Below are 21,504 nucleotides of genomic sequence, written 5' to 3' on the forward strand. Positions count from 1 at the left end.
ATGTCTGACTCTTTGCAGTCTCATGAACTGCAGCCTGCTAGGCTCCTCTGTCTATGAAATTCTCCGGGCAAGAGTAGTGGAGCGGGTTGCCAATTCCTTCTCCAGGGTATCTTCCTGACCCAGGGATTGAACCTGAGTCTCCCGCATTGCGGGCAGATTCTTTACCGTTTGAGCCACCAGGGAAGCCCATGATGCTGCTGCTGCTAAGTCGCTTTGGTCGCGTCCGACTCTGTGCGACCCCACAGACGCCAGCCCACCAGGCTCCAGTCCCTGGGATTCTCCAGGCAAGAATACTGGAGTGGGTTTGCCACTGCCTTCTCCGAGGGAAGCCCATAGACCTACATAAATCTATACCCTCAGTTTATTCACTGATGATCCCTCTAATTTCCTGCTGTAACTGAACCCTGTCTTGAACTGGCTGTTTTAGATGTCAACAGTGGCTGGGCAGTCTTAGGAAACCGTAACCATCTGTTCAGTTGGTTGCTCACGTATGCACAAATATACTCACATCTTGGAATGTTTGGGGCCAGTATACAGGCTGAAAGATCTGATGTTGGGAAGATATGCTGAGGGCCAAGAGGTCTTGTGTCGGGCCAACATGTATGAGAAGGGAACAAATCTCTGTGGGCAAACATGGGAATTGAGAGGTGGTCAGGGTTGGAGGCTTTATTTAATGACCACCTCATTCTGGTTGCATAACTGCTCAGAATTTGTGTCTGCACTGACCAGAGACTGACTCTTTACTGTTCGGTCTATCGAGCTCTACGTCACCCCTAAATGATTATGGAGACCTATCTGTACATCCTGCTTGTTTCATTCTTGTGCTTCTTCTAAAGGCCCATCTTTCTGTTTTCTTTCGGTATTTATTCTGATTCACTTTTGTTATTGGGTTGAAGTTATTTTTGAATTTTTTTCCCAGAAAAGGTACACACATAGATTTTTTAAGAATTGTAAAATACCTGAAAGTGACTCTTTTATTCTTCTATGAGGTAGAGTTTGGCTGGGTCTAAAATGGCAATGTCATAATCCTTGTCCTTCAGATTGTTCTGTGTAAGTTTTCCAATGTCTTCTAGTAGTCAGAGTTTCAGAGAAGAAATTTCATATTCATTTTATAAATCCAGGATTGTTTCCCTCTATGTTGCTGACTTTTTCCCTTTGAAAGGTGCATCTACATTGAATGTTAATTAACATTCCCCGTTAATTTCCTTTAAAAAGTTCAGAGATTTTGTATGTATTTTGTTTACTCTTCAGTTGGCAAAAAAAACTACAGTTATATTATTATCTACTCAGGAGTTAATGACCTGAAGATACACAGTAAAAGACAGCAGAAAAATCTTAGTATTTAAAAGAACCCTGAGATGGATTCTTTCATTGGCCAAGGAGTTCTCTATAGTATAAATAATCTCATAATTAGAATGTTTTTTATATATACATGTTTGTAAATTTCATTAAGCTCAGAGAACTCTATTTTCTTTACTTCTGAACAGTCTTATTTTAAGTATCTGCAATTGAATTATTTGGTGGGGTTAATGTCTTTCCGTATCCCATATGGATGGACTCTATCGTTGCTGAATGTTTATTTCTAAAAGGTGAGTTATGGGATGGAAATCATGGGTCGTAACAAATGCCGTCCTACTTCTTATTTCAGAGATCGACTGTGGCCGCCCCCCAGAAGTGCAGCACGCGATCCTCGAGGGGAGTCACAGCTCCAGACTGGGCAGTGTGGCTCAGTATGTCTGTCTGGAGGGCTTTGAGAGCCCTGGAGGAAAGATCACTTCCGTTTGCACAGAGAAGGGCACCTGGAGAGCAAGTGCTTCGTCCTGCTCAGGTATAACCCCATTCTGTAGGGCTCCTGTCTCCTAGAGGTAAAGAGCTAGCAGGTTGTGGACCTAGAGCCTTTGATTGCTTGCTCTGTGTACTGTACCCAGCCATGCCATTTACTCCAGTGGGCACTTGGCTTTAGGTTTGTCAGCCAAACCCTGAAGATTTAAAGGGTGGATTGGGAAAATAATTTGGATAGAAAGCATTATGCATCTGTCTTTTGCAACTCACCTTAAATCACAGTGACTCCTATCTCTTCTGCTTGGTTGGCTGAGAGACTTTTCTCTATGAACCATTTTCACAGGGGGCTTACTTGAAAGTCCTAATTAAGCACATGTTGACAGCTTTTCAGAGAAAAGGTGGTGTCATGTATAGCGAGGTTTTTAGTGTTTATTTTTAATTGTGGTAAAACATGCACAACATAATATCTACCATTTTAACGCTTTTTTGGTGTTAACTATTTTCACATTGTGCAACCAGTCTTCAGAACTTTTTCATCTTGAAAAACTATTAAAGAGTAACTCCCTATTTTCCCACTCCCCACAGCTTCTGGTACCACCATTCTGCTTTCTGTCTGTATGAGTTTGGCTAATTGACCTCACATAAGCGAAACCATTGGTATTTATCCTTCCATGGTACTCCGGGTTTATCCATGTTGTTGCCAATGGTGGTATTTCCTTTTTTTTTCTGGCTGAATGATAATATTCTGCTGTGTTTTTTTACGCATTATGCTTATCCATTCATCTGTTGATGGACAGTTGTGCTGCTTCTACCTTTTAATTATTGTGACTAATGCCTCTCTGAGCAGGGGCTTACAAATATCTCTTTGAGACCTTGATTTGAATTCTTTTGGTTGTGCCTACTGTGCTAAGTCGCTTCAGTTGTGTCTGACTCTTTACGACCCCAAGGACTGTAGCTCAACAGCTGCTATGTCCATGGGATTCTCCAGGTAAGAATATTGAAGTGGGTTGCCATGCCCTCCTCCAGGGGATCTTCCCAACCCAGGGATCAAACCTGCGTCTCTTTTGTCTCTTGCTTTGGGAGGCGGGTTCTTTACCATTAGCGCCACCTGGGAAGCCCACGATTCTTTTGGATATATTCCCTCAAATGGGATTACCTGTGAAAAGGAGTTTTGAGACTTCAGTTCAAGTTCCAGCAGTCCCCTGTGTTAGCTGTGTGTCATCAAGTAAGGCATTATTCTCTTAGAGCCTCAGTTTCCTAGTCTGTAAGAGGGGGGAAATATAGCCTGTTTTTCCTACTTCAAATAGTTGTCGAGAGAGAATCAAATGAGATAATCTACAGGGAACATTTCAAAATTTAAACCACTGTGCACATATTAGGTCTTTTACTGAAATTATTAGCCTGACTTAAAGCAGATCCTCTCATGAGTCAGAAGTGTAGACTTCCACATGTTTTATTTCACCTTGGCCTTCAATAAACAGGGTGCGGAAAGGCAGTGATTCTTAGGCTTGTGATAGTTGGCCCAGGGTGTGACAGATTATTGTCACCTAGTCTTGAATGGTGACAACAAGTTGTCACACCCTGGGCCAACTATCACAAGTCTAAGAATTTTGAATGGGGATTCCTTGGTGGCTCAGACGGTAAAGCGTCTGCCCGCAATATGGGAGACCTAGGTTCGATCCCTGGGTTGGGAAGATCCCCTGGAGAAGGAAATGGCAACCCACTCCAGTACTCTTGCCTAGAAAATTTCATGGATGGAGGAGCCTGATGGGCTACAGTCCATGGGGTCGCAAAGAGTCGGACACGACTGAGCGACTTCACTTCACTTCAGTCTTGAATGACTGGTAATTTGTTTCTAGATGTTGACTTGCTTGGCTCTGAAGACAGATTTCTGAAGAGTGAAATCCCAAGGTAGCTTTGGTTTGGGTCTCTGGCTTGACTTGCAGTGGAATTATGGCAGAGTGTCTTCAGTTCAGTTCAGTTCAGTTGCTCAGTCGTGTCTGACTCTTTGCGACCCCATGGACCGCAGCACACCAGGTCTCCCTGTCCATCACCAACTCCCAAAGTTTACCCAAACTCATGTCCATTGAGTCGGTGATGCCACCCAACCATCTTATCCTCTGTCGTCCCCTTCTCCTCCTGCTTTCACTCTTTCCCAGCATCAGGGTCTTTTCAATGAGTCAGCTCTTCGCATCAGGTGGCCAAAGTATTGGAGTTTCAGCTTCAACATCACTCCTTCCAATGAACATTCAGGACTGATTTCCTTTAGGATGGACTGGTTGGATCTCCTTGCAGTCCAAGGGACTCTAAAGAGTTTTTCAACACCACAGTTCAAAAGCATCAGTTCTTCAGCACTCAGTTTCCTTCATAGTCCAACTCTCACATCCATATATGACTACTGGAACAACCATAGCCTTGACTAGACAGACCTTTGTTGGCAAAGTAATGTCTGCTTGGGTCTTGTCAATCTAAGTTTTCTAAAGGAAAGTCTAGGATGAACAAATATAACACGTGGACTGCAGGTTATTATATGTCCATAGAGGAAGAGTTTATGACCATATGTGGGACTGGGATTTGAAGAAATCTATCAATTCTTTCAATAGATATTTATTTAGCATACATTGTGTGTGGGGTACTTTGCTGGACACTATCTTTTTGGAATTTACAGGGCAATGGAGTAAATAGATTTTTCTCCAAAGAAATGCACATAAAAAAAATATACATTTAATATTGAAATCCTTGGGTAAAGAACCTTGGAGAAGATGAAGAACTCAGTCCCGTTGCTGAGACCATGTCTGTGCCATGCGTTTTCCACGTTTAGTTATCTCTGCCACCACTGCAGCAGGAGGTAGGCTAGAGACTGCAGTCATAGCAATAAGGAGGGGTAGACTTGGATGAGGACCCAGAGATCTAAATCAGCCTTCTCTTAGGTCCCATTGACTTGTCCAACTTGCACAAAGAAGCAAGGGCAGACCTGTAAGTAACACCAAGGACTCCAGAATCCCCATCTTCATCATTGGAGACACTGAGAAGAGATAATGCCATTTCAAACCAGACTGATAGTCTTCCCAAACAATGACTGCCTCTCCAACAGCATCTCTAAGTTATTTGAAGGAAATGAGGCAGCTGCCTCGTGGGTTGCTGAATTCAACATCTGGGGAGGTGGTCTTGGGCCAGAGTTACCTGCGGAGTCACTGGGTCTGAGAGCCAGGCATAGCTTCAGGACCCTTAGCCATTTTCTTCATGGCTCAAGCTGCTTGTGCCCCCACCATTCAGACTTCAGTGGGAGCACTAGGATTAGTCACTCCCTGAAAAACCAGTGGATCTGCATGGGGCATAGTAAGCTATTAATTAGCTGATGCTTGTAGAGCACTTTGAAGAACAAACATGTTATGTAACTGCTAATTATAATTACCGACCTCAGCCTGCCACCTTTCACAATGTCTGTGGCTCCAGCTGCAGCTGTTTCCATGGGCTTATGCAAGCTTTGATTTAAGAAGAGAAAAGGCATTCTCCCCGAGAGCTGTGATCTTTCTCTGAGGAGGCCTCTATGCCCTCAATCAAGATTGGCAGCTAAATTCAATTTCCGCAGATAAAGGGGGCGATTTACATGCTGATTAATTCATGGCACAGTGCACATGGTGGGTAGGTAGGAGACGGTTCTGGAACTGGAGGGAGAGATGCTGATTACCACGGCTCTTGCTCAGCTGCCTCTCCTTCCTTCTTTTTCCTATTTTTCACCCGTTTCTTCCTACCGCCCCTTCTGCCTTACCTCTTTCTGTGCATTTTGTATTTACCTTCCTCAATGTTCACTTTTTTCCAATTTTTTTCTACTTTTCTGCCTAACCTATGAATACCCTCCACCCTGGTCCTCTGTTTCCATTCTGTTTACCCCTCTTTTTATACTTGAATGTTTAATTCCAAATTGGGTGGAATAATTTCTCTTCATTTTACTTGGGTTGTTCTTAGTTAAAAATAGTTTTGAAGTCCCTATTTATTTGGATTAGTAGCTTAGAAACACATATATTTAAAAAATTTATTGAAGTATAGTTGATTTACAACGTTGTGTTGATTTCTGCTGTATAGCAAAGTGATTCAGTTAGAACTGTATACATTTTGAATGGAGTATGACCTCTGGCAAGGTGGTGGGACTCTTTTTTTTAAGGCCAGTTTAGACTGGAAACTCCAGACAGCCGAGAATTAGGCAATTATGTTGGTGTCTGGAAAAACCCCAGGTGGAAGCTTGATGTTCAGTGAGTCGGCTTACATCAAGATCAAAGAGACTGATTCATTCTTGATAAGACTGTCCCTGGCTTTCATTCTGCACAGGTCATTTGGCTTTTTATGTTTAGAATCTGAGTTAATAATTATGAAGTTGATGCTCACTCACTGCTCTTAGAAGAGCAGCATCTCTATTGAAACACAGACTGTTTGACTGCTGGGAGCCTCTCTGAGTCCCTCATCTGACTCAGGCACCAGAGTCCAAATGCCTCCAGGCCTCCTGTTAGCTTCTGCTCCTTCTATTTTTCTTTCTTTCTTTTTTTTTGCTATTGTTGATGCTGCTCTTCAGCCCAGTGAGTGCTCACTTGCAGCTCAAACATATTTCAGATAGAAGAGAAAGGTCAGCCGGAATAAATGGGCACACATGCAAATAGCCACATGCCTGGAATTTGTTTACGTATGTAATGTTTAGACCATCAAGCATTATAGCTGCCATTGATCACACACCAGCTTAGACACCCACGGTTCTGCCAGGAGCCTTGATGCTTGATTTCATTGTGTCCTCAGAAAAACCTGGTGAAATAAGTATTGATATTTTCATTTCATAAATGAGTAATCTGAGACTCATAAAAGTGAAACAACTTTCACAGGGTCATTCAGTGACTAGTAAATGGCAGAGACAGGATTTGAATTTAGGTCTTTAAGCCGGAGATCTGTCTCCTACCAGTTTCCTAAGGTTGAACTATTTGTAGATTACCCTGACAGAGTTTATCAGAGGAAAAGTATTGGTTATTTAATATTTCTTTAAACAACTTAGATTTAAAACTTAAATTTGTAGTTTAAATTTATTGACCAAGACACTTTGTAATATATGTGATAGTCTGAATTTGATGTTAATACCTCGTTTTTTTTCAAAAGTCAATACCAGGCGAGCCTATAAAAATGTATTCAGGTGCCAGCAAAAATCATCCTAAAGTGTATAAAGCATTCTAGAAAAGCACTACTCTAAGTCATGCTGCTTCTGCCTATTTTATGCAAAACCCTAAAGACTTAAAGGGCTTCCCAGGTGGCACTAGTGGTAAAGAAGTGGCCTGCCAGTGCAGGAGATACAGAGACGTGGGTTCCATCCCACGTCAGGAAGATTCCCTTGAGGAGGAAATGGCAACCCATTCCAGTATTCTTGCCTGGAGAATCCCATGGATACAGCAGCCTGGCGTGCTACAGTCCATAGGGTTGCAAAGTCAGACATGACTGAAGTGACTTAGCACGCAAAGACTAAAAACCAAAAGGAAACAGCAGAACTCTTATAACCAAACACGATTTGTTTAACATTGTCACCTTGGGGAGCCATACTCTCGTTTCAGTGATGCTATTATCAAAATGTTTCTGTTTTGTAATCCAACTGGGGTTGCCTTTGAAGGTAGTTTACACATCACATTGGAAGATTGGTCCTGTTACTTTTGAAATCAGGTTCTGTTTTCACCTAGAAATGACTTCCAGCTTGACCATCTGCTAGGGTCTCCTGAATTTATTTGGTAGGGTCTTTGACAAAAATAAAGAACATGGATATAAAATTGGAAACCAAAAGCGTACATTAGACCAGGCCCTGCCCACAGTGGGGCTTCTGAGAGAGCAGGGTGTGCTCACTGACTCTGTTCCCTCCCACCCTGCTCTTGTCTCAGTCTCTCCTGCAGGAGAGTCAGGCGTCCAACACCCCAGTACACCATGGTTCTCTCACCAAGGTTTCTTAATGATCACCGAATCAAATTCATCTTCTAGCATCAATCCTTGTTCCTCTTAACCTTTCCATAACACCTAGCATTGCCCACCATCTATCCATGTATTCATCCATCTACTTAATCAATCAACCAAATGATAAATATTTAAAAAATATCTGTGTCCAACCAACTGTGTTAGTTTCTGGGGATAGAGAGATGGACCTTGTTTGTCTATGCTGTTATAGAGCTCATGTTCAGGAGAGATTTGTTGTCGTTGTTCAGTTGCTCAGTTGTTTCCATCTCTTTGCGACCCCATGGATTGCAGCATGCCAGGCTTCCCTGTCCTTCATCATCTCCCGGAGCTTGCTCAAATTCATGTCCATTGAGTTCGTGATGCCATCCAATCATCTCGTTCTCTGTCGTCCCCTTCTCCTGCCTTCAATCTTTCCCAGCATCAGGGTCTTTTCCAGTGAGTCAGTTCTTCGCATCAGGTGGCCAGAGTTTTAGAGCTTCAGCTTGAGCATCAGTCCTTCCAATGAATATTCAGGATTGATTTCCCTTAGGATTGACTGGTTTGATCTCCTTGCAGTCCAAAGAACTCTCAAGAGTCTTCTCCAACACCACAGTTCCAAAGCATCAATTCTTTGGCGTTCAGCCCTGTTCATGGTCCAAACCCTCAGGAGAGATAGACTTAGATGTTAAACAACTAATTACAAAGTTATGTTGTTACGAATGTGATGAGTACCACAGAGAAATACTAGATACTAATAGAATGCTAAAATACATGTCTTTATATATATGTACATTTATACACACACACACAACCATGGACCACATGCATAATCTAAAGCAAAGCAAAGGTACTTTATCACCTGTGAAGGCGTTGGTTCTCAAAGTTCAATGTAGAGTTCATTTGGATGCTATGGGGGGCCTCCTTTGTTTAAAGCCAGGGAGGCCTAAACATCCTACAACTGGACAAGCCAGAGATCTGCTCTGCCTGCCTCTATCCAGTCAGACCTCAAGTCTGATCATGGAACCTTGCGCTCTCCTTTGGGAGAGAAAGAACCATATGAGACAAGGGTGAGAGATCAAGCCCCGGGTGCCTCTGCTCCAGGCCCTTCTCAAGTGGGGGTGAGAAGGTTGGGGGGCTCGGTGGGAAGGAAGGGAGATAACTTTTGAGGAAACAGACATGACTTCACATCTTCTCGGTCCTTGACTCCCAAGGCATCGCACTGTCCTCGCCAGCCACCGACCTCCTTCCGTGTCGCCCTCTCCTCTGATTTCCCCTTGAGTGTCCATGTGTCTTAGTCCCCTGCCGTGCGGCCCACTCTCCACGTTGTACGTGGGTCTGTCACCTGCACCCAGAGCTTCAATTGCCATCCACACACTGATGACCTTCAAGAATGTTTTTTTCACTTAGCCAGATTAACTCAGACTTAGCATGTTCTAGGCACAATTCATTAGTTTCTTTCTCACAAATGCATTCTACTCCCTCCCATATTTCTTATGAGAACAGTAGAAGGCAATCCATTCAGACCCTCAGGCTCAGAGACTGGCAGTCAGCCTAGACGCCTTATCACTCATCTCCTATTGCTTCTCCTTCAGGAGAAACTGTTGTTATGGTTTTCAAGGCAGTGCCCTGATTCCATATGTTCACCTTTTTGCTGAGTAACTGCTTCAGTGCAAAGGTTCTGGGTTTTGAAGTCGGGCGGGTCTAGTTCTGAATTCTGACTTGGCTACTTACTAGCTGCGTTACTTCTGTAAGCTTCAGGTCTGTAAAATGGACACGATAATGTCAAACTCACAGGGTTATTTTTGACGATTAGATGAATGATGCATTTTAAGTACTATCTACACTATCCGGTCCATAGTAACAACTCAATAAATGTTCACCTATAACTGACTTTATGATTGCTTCCCATGACTACTGTGAAGATGTGATCAAGTCTATAAAGATCTATATATCAGTGTTTGATGTATTGGAATCACGGAGTAAAGGAGGTCAAATTCTTTCCTTGTGACCTCCAGTGTTACCTTCAAAACACACCAGAATTTTTTTTTTTCTTTTAATTAAAAAGAATTTTTTGTTTTGCCACACCACGCAGCATGGGATCTCAGTTTCCCAACCAGGGATCGAGCTTGTGCCCCTGCATCGGAAGCTCAGAGTCTTAGCCACTGGACCACCAGGGAATTCCTCCTCCAGAGGTATCTTTGTTAAAAAACAAAGAGTCCCCATCATCTTCCTGCTTTTAGCTCTCCATGGCTGGTAGGAGGAAGTCTGCGTTTAGTCTGGTGCCCAGGTCTTCAAAGTCTGCTCCTGTTCTCTCTCTGAAACCTTGCTGCCCCTCTTCTTCCTCTCCAGCATGTTACCCATCACCACTCTGAAACTGTCCATACCCTTTACACCTAGGACTTTGGACCTGCTTAGATGTCTTCCCCACTTGTAAGCCCTGTAGCCGTGAAGGGTTGCATGGCCTCCATGAAGCCGGCTTCCCCAGGTCTCCTGGTGAGAGTCAGTGGATTCTTTCTCTATACCCTGTGGTACTTGTGTGTAACTTTGTTCTGATATTGATGGAACCATAATTTATCTGCTTGTGTGTTAACTTCTTCCATTAGATACAGTGTTCCTGAGGGAAAGACTTACCTTCTGATCATCACAGCCCAGTGCCTGGCAGGGGAGATGTTTGGTGTTCAGTGATGGTTCAGTTAAGGGTCAATGGTGAATAAAGTGCCCCGGACTCAGTTCCAAAGAGAACGTCCAAAAGTGTTTTCAGTACTATTAGAATGAAGGTGTAGCCTCTCGAGTCATCTCCTTTAAAAGGGCAGCATGAACGGAGATGTTTAATATCTGATACATTGACAAAGAAGTCTTTCCAGCTGGTGTGTAGACACCTGGAGGGAAGGGCAACTGAATTTTGTTCAACTGCTCCTTGGAATGAAATAGCTGACCTCCCTACAGTAAAATCTGGGTCCCATCTGTGCAGAGAGCAGGGCACAGGCTGGAGGCAGATGGCATTTGTGAGATGTCATTTGCGGTTGTCATAGTGAATGAACAAAAAGGAAGAACAAGAAAGGAAACTTTCATGTCTCCTTTCTAATCACTGCTTGGGTGGCAAAGGGTCCTGAGTGGGAAGGAAATATGCTTTAATGGCAACTCAGCAACAAGGTGAGGACTGGGGTGTTTCCTTTTCCTTCTGGACCAGGGGATAAGTGTCAGGGGGCTGTGGGAGTGAACAGAGGAGTCTAGAACTCTAGTGCTTTGAAGGGCTGGAGAGGGAAGGGACTGGGAATATTTGGGACTTTTTCAAGCTGATAAAAGTCTGTTGCCAGTGTCATCATTATGCTACCTAAGGAGGTGAATGGATTGGATCTTTGCATTCATCAGAATACCCATGTCCACACCTGGAGTATTTCTTTGATTTCAAATTATCTGTGCTCCAGGGAGAAGCAATGATGTAGTGACCCAGGAGTGCAATAGATGGGCACAGTTGATCCTCTGGGGTCTCTCCAGAAATTTGCCTCTTTTCCTCTCCCTGCCTCCATTTATTCCCACTTACAGTCAGCTGACTGGGCTTACCCATGACCAGGTCATGTGTGACATCAAAGCTCGGCAGTACTGCTGATTGGGTGATTTAGTAAAGATATAAAATCTTCCATGGGCAAGGAGGTCAGTAGATTAGGGTCTATCTAAAGGTAGCATTGGTTCTGAGTATGAAGAAATGGGGCTTCCCAGGTGGCTCAGGGGTAAAGAATCTGCCTGCTAATGCAGGAGACGTGGGTTTGATCCCTGGGTCGGAAAGATCCCCTGGAGAAGGCAGTGGCATCCCATTCCAGTATTCTTGCCTGGGAAATCCCACGGACAGAGGAGCCTGGACAGACTACAGTCCATGAGGTCTCAAAGAGTTGGACATGACTGAACAACTAACACACACACACACACACACACACACACACACCCCACGAAGCAGGAGTGAAGGCTGAGGTGGGCAGAGCAGGGAAGGAAGCCGAGCCAGCATGAGAATTCCTTGTTGCCTGGTCCTTACGAAGTGCACGCAATCGCTCCATCAGTGCAGCGGCGCCCTGAGAGGTCTTGTAGGTCTGCTCTACAAGGGGAAGAAAAGTAAGGGGCAGATTTTTCCAGTCCTTCTTGTCTTTCAGAAAGTGTTCATTCCCCCCACTTCCAGGATGCACATGCAGCAGGGAAACCCCAGCCTGGGAGACAAGACACGGTTATGTTGTCAAAGCCCAGACAGGGCAGCAGCAAGGGACATGTGAGCTGAGAGGGTCTAAAAGATCCATAATGGACGTCTGCTTCAGTGTGGAAGCTTGGTGTGGGCTGAGGAATATTCCCGTTTGGTGAGATGTTGATTCTGTCCTCTAGAGGTGATAGTTTGGTAATTTCTACCTGCAGGGAATAGGGCTTCCCTGATAGCTCACTTGGTGAAGAATCCGCTTGCAATGTAGGAGACCCCGGTTCAGCTTCTGAGTTGGGAAGATCCTCTGGAGAAGGGATAGGCTACCCACTCCAGTATTCTTGGGCTTCCTTGGTGGCTCAGCTAATAAAGAATCTGCCTGCAATGTGGGAGACCTGGGTTTGGTCCCTGGGTTGGGAAGATCCCCTGGAGAAGGGAAAGGCTACCCACTCCAGTGTCCTGGCCTGGAAAATCTCGCGGACTATATAGTCCATGGGGTCAGACACGACTGAGCAACTTTCACTTTCACCTGCAGGGAATTTTATTCCTTTTGATGCTGTCGTGAGTTTTTTTTAAAATTTCATGTTTGGCTTGTTCCTTGATAGTGGACAGGAATGCAATTGCTTTTTGTGCATTGACCTTGTATCCTGCTACCTGGTTGAACTTATTTCTTAGCTTTAATTGTGTGTGTGTGTGTATGTGTGTGTGTGAATTCCTTAGGATTTTTTTTAGACAAGAGCATGTCAGCTGCAAGTAAAAATAGTTTTACTTATCTGCAGGAAATTTGTTAAATAGATAAAAAGCTAAGTCCTTTCCCCATTCTCATCTGAACAACTTCCTAAGTCGTTTACTAGGTTCATCGGAAACTGTTATCTCAGGAACCAAGGCCATAATATGGTTTCCCACATTGCTAAATTTATTACATGAAATATATACAGAATATTTATTTATTTGAAAATTTTTAATTGGAGAATAATTGCTTTACAATATTGTCTTGGCTTCTGCCATATAACAGTGTGAATCAGCCATAAGTATACATACGTCCCCTCATTCTTGAGCCTCCCTCCCACCCCCCACCGCCCACCCCATCCCAGCCCTTTTGGTTGTCAGAGTACTGCGTTGAGCTCCTGTGTCATAGAGCAACTTCCCATTAGCGATCTATTTTACATATGTAATGTGTATGTTTCAGTGCTACCCTCTCAATTGGTCCCCCCCTCACCGCCACCACATGCAGAATATTTAAAAGAAACAGAGCAACTTAAAGAAATTAGTGGCTTCCTGATAAATCAGATTTAAATGGTTTCAGTTAAAGGAGCCCCAGAAATACCCAGGGACCTTGTGGAGAATTTATTTAGTTTACCTGCAATGGGCTGCTCCTGAGGAGTAGTCCTGGGTGGTGATGTGGGTCATTTCCCTCTTGGGAACAGCAGTGACCTGGTGATCAAAACGCTCCATCAGTCGGTGGGATGAGGGAACCGGAAGCTGGTCTAACCTGCGCAGCTGCAGGGAAGTTTCAGGGCTCGACTCTGGGTCCCTTTCCTTCCCCCTGGGGAATGGAATGCCAGTGGCATCCAGTGGCCTGTCAGACCAATCACAGGCTGGAGTTCTTATGCATACTTAAGAGGAATCTTGCCTTTTCCTCCACATCAGGTCATGGGCAGAGCTCACTCATGATAAAGTTAAATTGGGTGATTGGCCTGGGATAGCTTGAATTGCTGATTCGGTTTCTGAATCCTAGTGTGAATGGTGACCAGCAGAGAGACCAGCTGGGCAAGTAAACAAAGTCATGCCCTCTGATGGGCTGGCCATTAGGATTTTTCCAAAGTCCTTTGATGCATTTTGTTGAGCGGATTCTTTCTTTTTCTCTTTTAGAAATAATTATAGAAATTAATGAGGTGTCGGTGTTTAATAACACCTGTGTGAGGTGGCAAATAAACCCAGGAAGAATGAACTCCAAGATCGAATATGTGGTAAGTGAAGTGAGCTCCTTTTTTTCTGCCAGGGCAGAGATGGTTACCATGGGAATAAGAGTCAGAGGAACTTGCTTCCGGAAGTGCTTCTCAATCAAATAGCTCTCCAATGCCATAGTCCTTTTTAAAGTGAGTAGAGTTTTTAAGATATCTGGATTATTTTATTTTACATTTGGTGTTTAATGTGTTTGTCATCCTCCAGGGTGTATGTGTGGGGGGTGTATTTATATTTGGCATCATCATGATTGCTTGTTTCCAAGCTCTTGTGTGTTACTCCCCCAGAGCAAGCCTAGAAGCATCTGCTGCCTGGGTGACAGGATGCAGGGAGCGGGTCTCAGGTTGTGACTGCCTCCACTGATCGCTGGTCATTTGAGTGCAGGATAGCACTCCTTAGAGAAACTCTCCATTTCACGTCACTTCTCAGGGTTTCTGGATTACCGGGCTGATCAGATTTCATCATCAGATACCTGATAGCAGAGGGCTGCCGGATTTGTCTCCCCCAGGGTGGGCAGTGCAGCGTAAAAGGGAGTAGGTAGAGAGTAGGTTCCAGCACTACAAAACCTCTCTTGGTTGTTTTCAGTGGAGTCACGTGGGTTCTCTTGTCTTTTCCCCTCACAAAGATATACATTAAAGGACAACGGTTGGACCCCCTGGAATCAGGTCATGAGGAGACAGTTAATTTGACCACAGAGAGCAGGACCCCAGAAGTGTGCCTAGACCTGTACCAGGGCACCAACTACACCGTGAACATTTCTACAGCCCCTCCCCGACGCTCGGTGCCAGCCGTCATTGAGTTCCAGACAGCTGGTAGGTGGAGGTGAAGTCTCATTTCCTCCTAGAGAATGCTCAGTGCAGGATGTGGGGAAACGTGCTTCAGAATCCACAGGTCAGGAGAGTTCATAGTTACTTTCTAAGGTTTGCAGCCAAGGGGTTAATTATTACTCCAGGGGTCAGAACCAGAGCAGGGCTTAGTAGGAGAGATTCCTGTCCTAAGGATGCCAGACTGAATGGGCACTGATGTATGGATTCTTAGCTGGGTCTTCCAGTTGACGTGGAAGGTAATAAGAAGGCATTTAAAAGACAGCAGTAAGCAATGATGCACTCTGTTTCAGCTGTCCAAGGCAATAGAGGGTAGCCATCTGGCTTATCTTTGGTGGGAAACTCAAAAGTCATTTCTCACTCTTGCCTATGACTAAGGAGGAGCCAGGAAGGCTGACCCAGCAGCTCTACATTTAGGATGAGAAGTGACCCCAGGACTGATTGGGGTGGGGATTCAAAGTGAGGGTGAGCAGGTGGAGAGGAGGAGGCAGCCCTAGGATGCAGGAGGGTAGAAGTTGGTTGTAAAGCAGATTGGACAGGAAGGAGCTTCAAGAGGTTGTAATAAACACCAAGATATATATATCATCTGGATTTTTATATCATCATGACAATTACAATAAGTTTTTTTCATCACTCTGGTTGTGGGATGTCAAAATTAATTATATTATTTAAAAGCAAACCTTGAGAAGCCATTGGTGTTATTTGTTGTCTTGTATGGGTTGAGGTAGTTCTCAGCTAGCTATTTGATGTCCTATTTAAGAAAACCTATTTAAGTTGGACCATAAAGGAAGCTGAGTGCCGAAGAATTGATGCTTTTGAACTGTGATGTTGGAGAAGACTCTTGAGAGTCCCTTGGATTGCAAGGAGATCCAACCAGTCAATCATAAAGGAAATCAATCTTGAATATTCATTGGAAGGACTAATGCTGAAGCTGAAGCTCCAATACTTTGGCCACCTGGCGTGAAGAACTGACTTATTGGAAAAGACCCTGATGTTGGGAAAGATTGAAGGCAGGAGGAGAAGGGGATGACAGAGGATGAGATGGTTGGATGGCATCACTGACTCAATAGCCATGAGTTTGAGCAAGCTCCAGAAGTTGGTGATGGACAGGGAGGCCTAGCTCAGAGTCGGACATGACTGAGTGACTGAACTGAATTTGAGAAAACTCAACCTTTAGGTATTGCTGCTGCTAGGAACTAGGAATTAACACGGATGTGGCAGAAATAAATAAAAAGTGTGCTAGTCTTTACAATATCATTCAGACTATGAAATTATACAAAATAGGTCTCAGGGTACTTGTATAGAAATAAAATGATTTATTTCTAAGTAAAGACTATGTTAGGTAAAGATATTGTCAACTTAATATGGTAACTAATTAGAGAAAATTGTTCAGACTTAACAATAAACTACTGTAGATTTATTAGGAATAAAAAGATCATCCTAGGACTCCAAACTCATCTGTCTCTGTTCAGTCAATGACAGCTTGCTGTTCATTGTCCACTGTTTTTTCTAACATCCTCTTCAACCTCTTCAAGTTAATTTCAGCTGGGGCAAGCATGGTCTTTGGGTTCAGACAGACCTGGATTTACAACTTAACTCTGCTGCTTAAGAGTTGGGTGACCCTGACTGAGTCTGTTAATGTCTCCAGACCTCCTTCTGTCTGAAATTTTAAGTGAAACTAGATTAAATTTGCAAGTTAATCTAGTGAGGACTGAGCTTTATATTGAATTATCTCAACTGGGCACCAGGTACATTTCTACATTTTCTCCATATCCACTCAAGTTTTGTCTTTCCTGTTTACTTATGCCTTCATGGGAAGATTTGTCATTCTGTTCATCTAGATCCCGCACATTTAGCCATCTGATTTCATGATTAGTGCTATGCCAGTTCTCTTTACATGAATTGGGAAGTTTTCCATGTTTTTATACCCTGGATAAGTTTATATCACTTCAGGATTATCCCCTTTCTTTAAAGCTGGACGCATTTGCTCATAATATCATTTGAGTTTCATCCCTTTGGGAGATAATTCTTTGATGACTGTCAGTTTCTTCTATGGTTTTAGGTATTCGTTTATGTTTCTTACATTTTCTTGAGTCAATTTTCATAATTTACACTTTCCTAGAAAATGTCCATTTAGTTGTGATTTTAAATATATTTGCAGAATGTCACACAGAATATTTATTGACAACTCATCTGGAGTTATAGCTTATATATCCCCAGGTTATTTTGATTCCTAGTTTTGTGTTTCTTTCTTTTTAACACTTGATTTGCTTAGCTTGGGTTGTCTGTTTCATCACTATTCTTTTCCCTGAAGAATCATCTCTTGGGTTTTTAAAATTATTTTTTATCTCATCAATTTCTCTCATTTTTAAATTTCCTTGTCTCTGATTCTCTTAAGTTCGTTGTATTGTTCTATTACTAAATTCTTGAGCTAAATGCATAGTTCAACTTAAATATTTTCTGTTTGATGATAAAAGTCTTCAGTTCTTCTTTCTCCCTTCTGGATTTGAGCTTTGGTGGAATTCCTTAGGCATTTATACATATTCTCTTTATTTTTACTTTCAAGACATGGTATAATTGCTATTCTGATTTTCCCTTGATGGAAGAATTATTTATGAGGGTGTTGATATATGTTCCCTTTATTTTTACTTTCAAAGCATTATATGCTTGGTATTTTGATTTCCCCATTGATTGAAAGATTAATTATGTATGTTATCAAGTGGTAGATTTAAAATATTCTAAACATTTACAGTTTGCTGTTGATTTCTAGTTTTTTTTTTTTTTCAATTTTAGTATTCTTTGGGGGGACTTGTTGACATTTTCTTGGGATTTACTATTTGGCAAAGTTTTGCAATACTAGGTATAGTGTTTGCTTATAAATAAGGTAAGATTTAGTTTTATTTTTATTTATTTATTTTTTTCTTTCAGTTTTCTTTTTTTTTTTTTTTAAATTTTTTATTAGTTGGAGGCTAATTACTTCACAACATTTCAGTGGGTTTTGTCATACATTGATATGAATCAGCCATAGATTTACACGTATTCCCCATCCCGATAAGATTTAGTTTTAAATCAACTTCAGTGGTAAGATTTTTCAGGACTTCTGTTCTTGTTGTTGTTGTTATTATTTTTTGTTATTCAGATTGCCATTCTTCTCAGTTTGTCTTATACATTCTGATTGTTTCACACATTTTGATGTTATGATATTTATGTTCATGATTGATGTCTTAATTGTAGATTCTAACTTGCACTATTAACAAGTGGCTCACTTTAGCCTATTTAATAATTTTTTGGCCCTGATTTTCTTGACTTCTTTGTGCTCTACTTGTATGATATGCCTTTGTCCACTTTTGTTCTTAAAATCTGTCTGGATAATATCGCTATGGATGTACTTGAGGAGATAGCATACGTTGCAAACGTTTGTGAGAAAAATAGTTAATCCATTTACACAGTAGTGTTTGTGACATGGTTTTCCTTTCTTCTGTCACCTTAGTTTTTTCTTTTTTGTGCTTTGTTGCTATGTCTGTTGCGTTCTCTCTTTGCTGCACAGATGTTCTTTTCTCAGTGATTCAGACAGTATAGATCTTGAATTTATTTGGTACTACACATTAAAAAACAAAACCAAAAAAATCCTATTTGAATGTGTATTTCTCATATTACCAGTGTCTAGACTGGAATCATGTTGACTTCTCCCCCCAAAAGACAAGGAAGTTAGCATTTTTTACTTCCTTTTATTCCTTCCCCTTTTGCTTTCCTTTTGCTACTGGCTTAATACAGCTTTTTATTGCCAGATTTTTATTTTTAATTATTCTTAACATGCACTACATCTTTCAAGAATTCATTTTTATAAAAACTTATAGCAATATTTATAACAATTATATAAACAGCTATATGTTTTCATAGTTTTATTGCTTACTAGCAGGTCTTTCATACCAAAGTTTTTCTGTTTTTCTCTATTTTTTTCTCTTTCTGCGTCGTGATTTCTATCTTCTTACTGAGGAATGTGAGATAATCCTGAGCCCAGGATTATCTGAGAACCTCCTTTTGTTGTCTTCACAAGTGAAAGGGAGCTTGATTGAAGATAGAATTCTTGGACCAAAACCTTTGTTGTCAGAATCTCGGAGGTTTCACATTGGCTTTGGGAATTTCAAATTTTGAAAGAGGAATTTGAAGGTGTGATTTTTTTTTTTTTCAATCCCACGTAGACAATCTGGTTTTTCCCAGCCTGGATATCATAGTTTTCTTTATATGTGAAGTTCCAGACTTTAATCATTTACTCATGCACGTGGTAAATGTTTATTGATCACTTACTATGTGTCTGACAGTTTTAGACATTGGGAAATCAATAGTGAATGAGACAGAAATCTTTTCTTTCATGAAATTTCAGTCATGGGTTATATACATGTTAATGTTTTTCACAGAGTTTTCCTAGAGCCCTGTGAGTTTTTGGATTTTCACATTTCAGTCTATCTACACATTAAGAATATTTTCTTTCATTAAATCTCTGAGTATTGTTTTTGTTTGTGTCAACTTAAAAAAATATGCACAGTGTGAGAGCTGAGAGTTAAGTTTTATTTGGGGCAGAGGACTGCTGCCTGGGAGACAGCACCTCAGATAGCCTGAGAAACTGTTCCAAAGACATAGGGGTGAAGGACACTATATATGTGATTTTGACAAAGGGGGAGTACATGGAATCAAGTACAAATTTTTTGGTAGAAAGTTTCTGCTTGTCTCGTGAAGTTTTGCTAGTCACAAGAAACAATCTTCACCAAGAAGGATTTTAGGGCTTTTCTAGATATGAGGAGATAGAAGAATTGGGCTCATAAAATCAGCTCCTGAGAAGATCTAGCTATCTGAAGACCTGTCCTGCCAGTTTTCCAGGGGCACAGAGTGCCTCATTTCTGCTCTCCGCTCTGAACTCCTTCAGGGGGCGTTGGAGTTCAGCTGCTGCAGCAGCACATAATTTAATCTTTGTAGAGGTAGATGACGAGCGCCCATGGCAAGGGCCGATTTGTGGTTTTTGCACTTCAAATACTCCTATGTGGAACTCCTTGTCTGTCTGCATTGGTCTTCCATTTTCTCTCTTTTTTTCCATCCATGCCTTTTTCCTCTGCCTTCTGTGAGTATGTAGTAAGTTTGTTCTCTAGATGCATTTATGCATCTATGAATTGACATTTCTGATGCACTTTAAGGTCTGTTGCTGCACTGTCATTTCCTTTTGCTTTTTGTCTCTTCTAGTTCCTCTTATTTCTGCCTCTCTCAAGCAGTTTCCTCTCTGCTATCACATTCCTTTACCATCTCATCCTTTATCTGTTTGAATACATCTTTAAAATTTTTTTACTGAGTGTACAAAATGTTGCTGAGTTTCACCATTATTTTGTTCAATATTTTTTCAACAGTGTTCCTTCTTTGCTTTCAAGGCTTGATCTCCCTCTTCTTCTTTGTAGATTCATTTCTTAGGCTCCCCCCTTTCTCCACTGCAATTATTTACCCTTGGAAGTAAAAGTTTTATTTAGGGAACTTCCCTGGTGGTCCAGTAGTACAGAGTTCGCTTTGCCATGCAGAGGATGCAAGTTCGATCCCTGATAGGGGAACTAAGCCCGTGAGCCACAAATACTGAAACCCATGAGCCACAACTAGACAGTTTGTGCATCCCAGTGAAAAGGTCTCCCGTGAGAACAAAGATTTCGCGTGCTGCAACTTAGATCCGAGGCAATCAAATAAATGAATAAGTAAATAAAAAGGTTTTCTTAAAGTTTTATTTAGGATTGATATTCCCTTCATCATAAAATGGACTTCCCTGGTGGCTCAGACGGTAAAGCATCTACCTACAATGAGGGAGGCCCGGATTTGATACCTGGGTCGGGAAGATTCCTTGGAGAAGGAAATAGCAACCCACTCCAATACTCTTGCCTGGAAAATCCCATGGACGGAGGTTCCTGGTAAGCTGTGGTCCCTGGGGTTGCAAAGAATCGAACACTACTGAGCGACTTCACTTTCACTTTCACTTTCATAATAAAATGGATGGCATTCCCTTTGGTCTTACTTTTTATTGGATAATATTGATATGCTTATCTCAGGTCTCATCTTGAAGGATTTACTGCTGGTTGGATGATCCAGTGTCCTTTGGGGAGCAGCTGCAAGAAAGCCTCCTGCCCTGATTGAGCACTTGGCTGTCTTGGATCGGTAAAGCTGTAGCTCTTGCGTCAGCTCAGCATCACCTGGCTTCATGTGGAGCTTCGCCTACAGAGGCTGGAAGGAACAAGTCTCCCCTTTTGCCAACTGCAGCTCTCTGTCAGATGGAACCTCCAGATCCGCAGGCCTCCACTTAGAAGTCCTTCTCTGTTAATGATCTCCAGTGTGCTGACGAGAGACTATTATTATTAGAAGTAGAAATAGTGAGAACAGTGTATGTAACCCTGGGTGATTATCAGAATTGCCTGGTGAGTTAAAAAAAGAAAAGGAAAAAAGACCCAAAAAAACCCACCGATGTCCAAGCTTTCCGTTAGATCTGCTGATGGGCATTTAGGATTGGGAGCCATTAGGCTAAGGGGCTCCAGACGGAGCAGTCCTGTGGCCTGTCCTTGCTTCCAGCCCCCAACTCAATGGGCATCAGTCCTCCCTGTTCCTTCCTTTGAGATTTTGGGACCCTGCTCCTTTGCTTGGAAAGCATATTGCACAGAGCTCTCAGCCTTTTTCTTTGCCTAGATTCTTCCACCCTGTGCTATGTAGAAATATCTTCATGTTTCTGCCTTATAGATGGCAGTCAACCCTTCTTTCCAACCCAGATGCAAACTGACCCAT

At 42.2% G+C, this 21,504-nt stretch overlaps 1 protein-coding gene across 3 annotated transcripts in view; it reads left to right on the forward strand.

The window, feature by feature from the left end:
- SUSD1 (sushi domain containing 1) overlaps positions 1–21,504 on the forward strand; it is a 130,242-nt gene that overhangs the window by 46,751 nt on the left and 61,987 nt on the right. For all 3 annotated transcript variants that reach the window (XM_043927937.1, XM_043927936.1, XM_043927935.1), the window contains exons 6-8: positions 1,649–1,828; positions 13,787–13,884; positions 14,505–14,691. In XM_043927937.1, the coding sequence (XP_043783872.1) occupies positions 1,649–1,828; positions 13,787–13,884; positions 14,505–14,691 (465 nt within the window). The remainder of the gene's footprint in view (positions 1–1,648; positions 1,829–13,786; positions 13,885–14,504; positions 14,692–21,504) is intronic.

This window comes from Cervus elaphus, chromosome 16 (assembly GCF_910594005.1).
Source record: "Cervus elaphus chromosome 16, mCerEla1.1, whole genome shotgun sequence".
NCBI classification, from domain to species: Eukaryota; Metazoa; Chordata; class Mammalia; order Artiodactyla; family Cervidae; genus Cervus; species Cervus elaphus.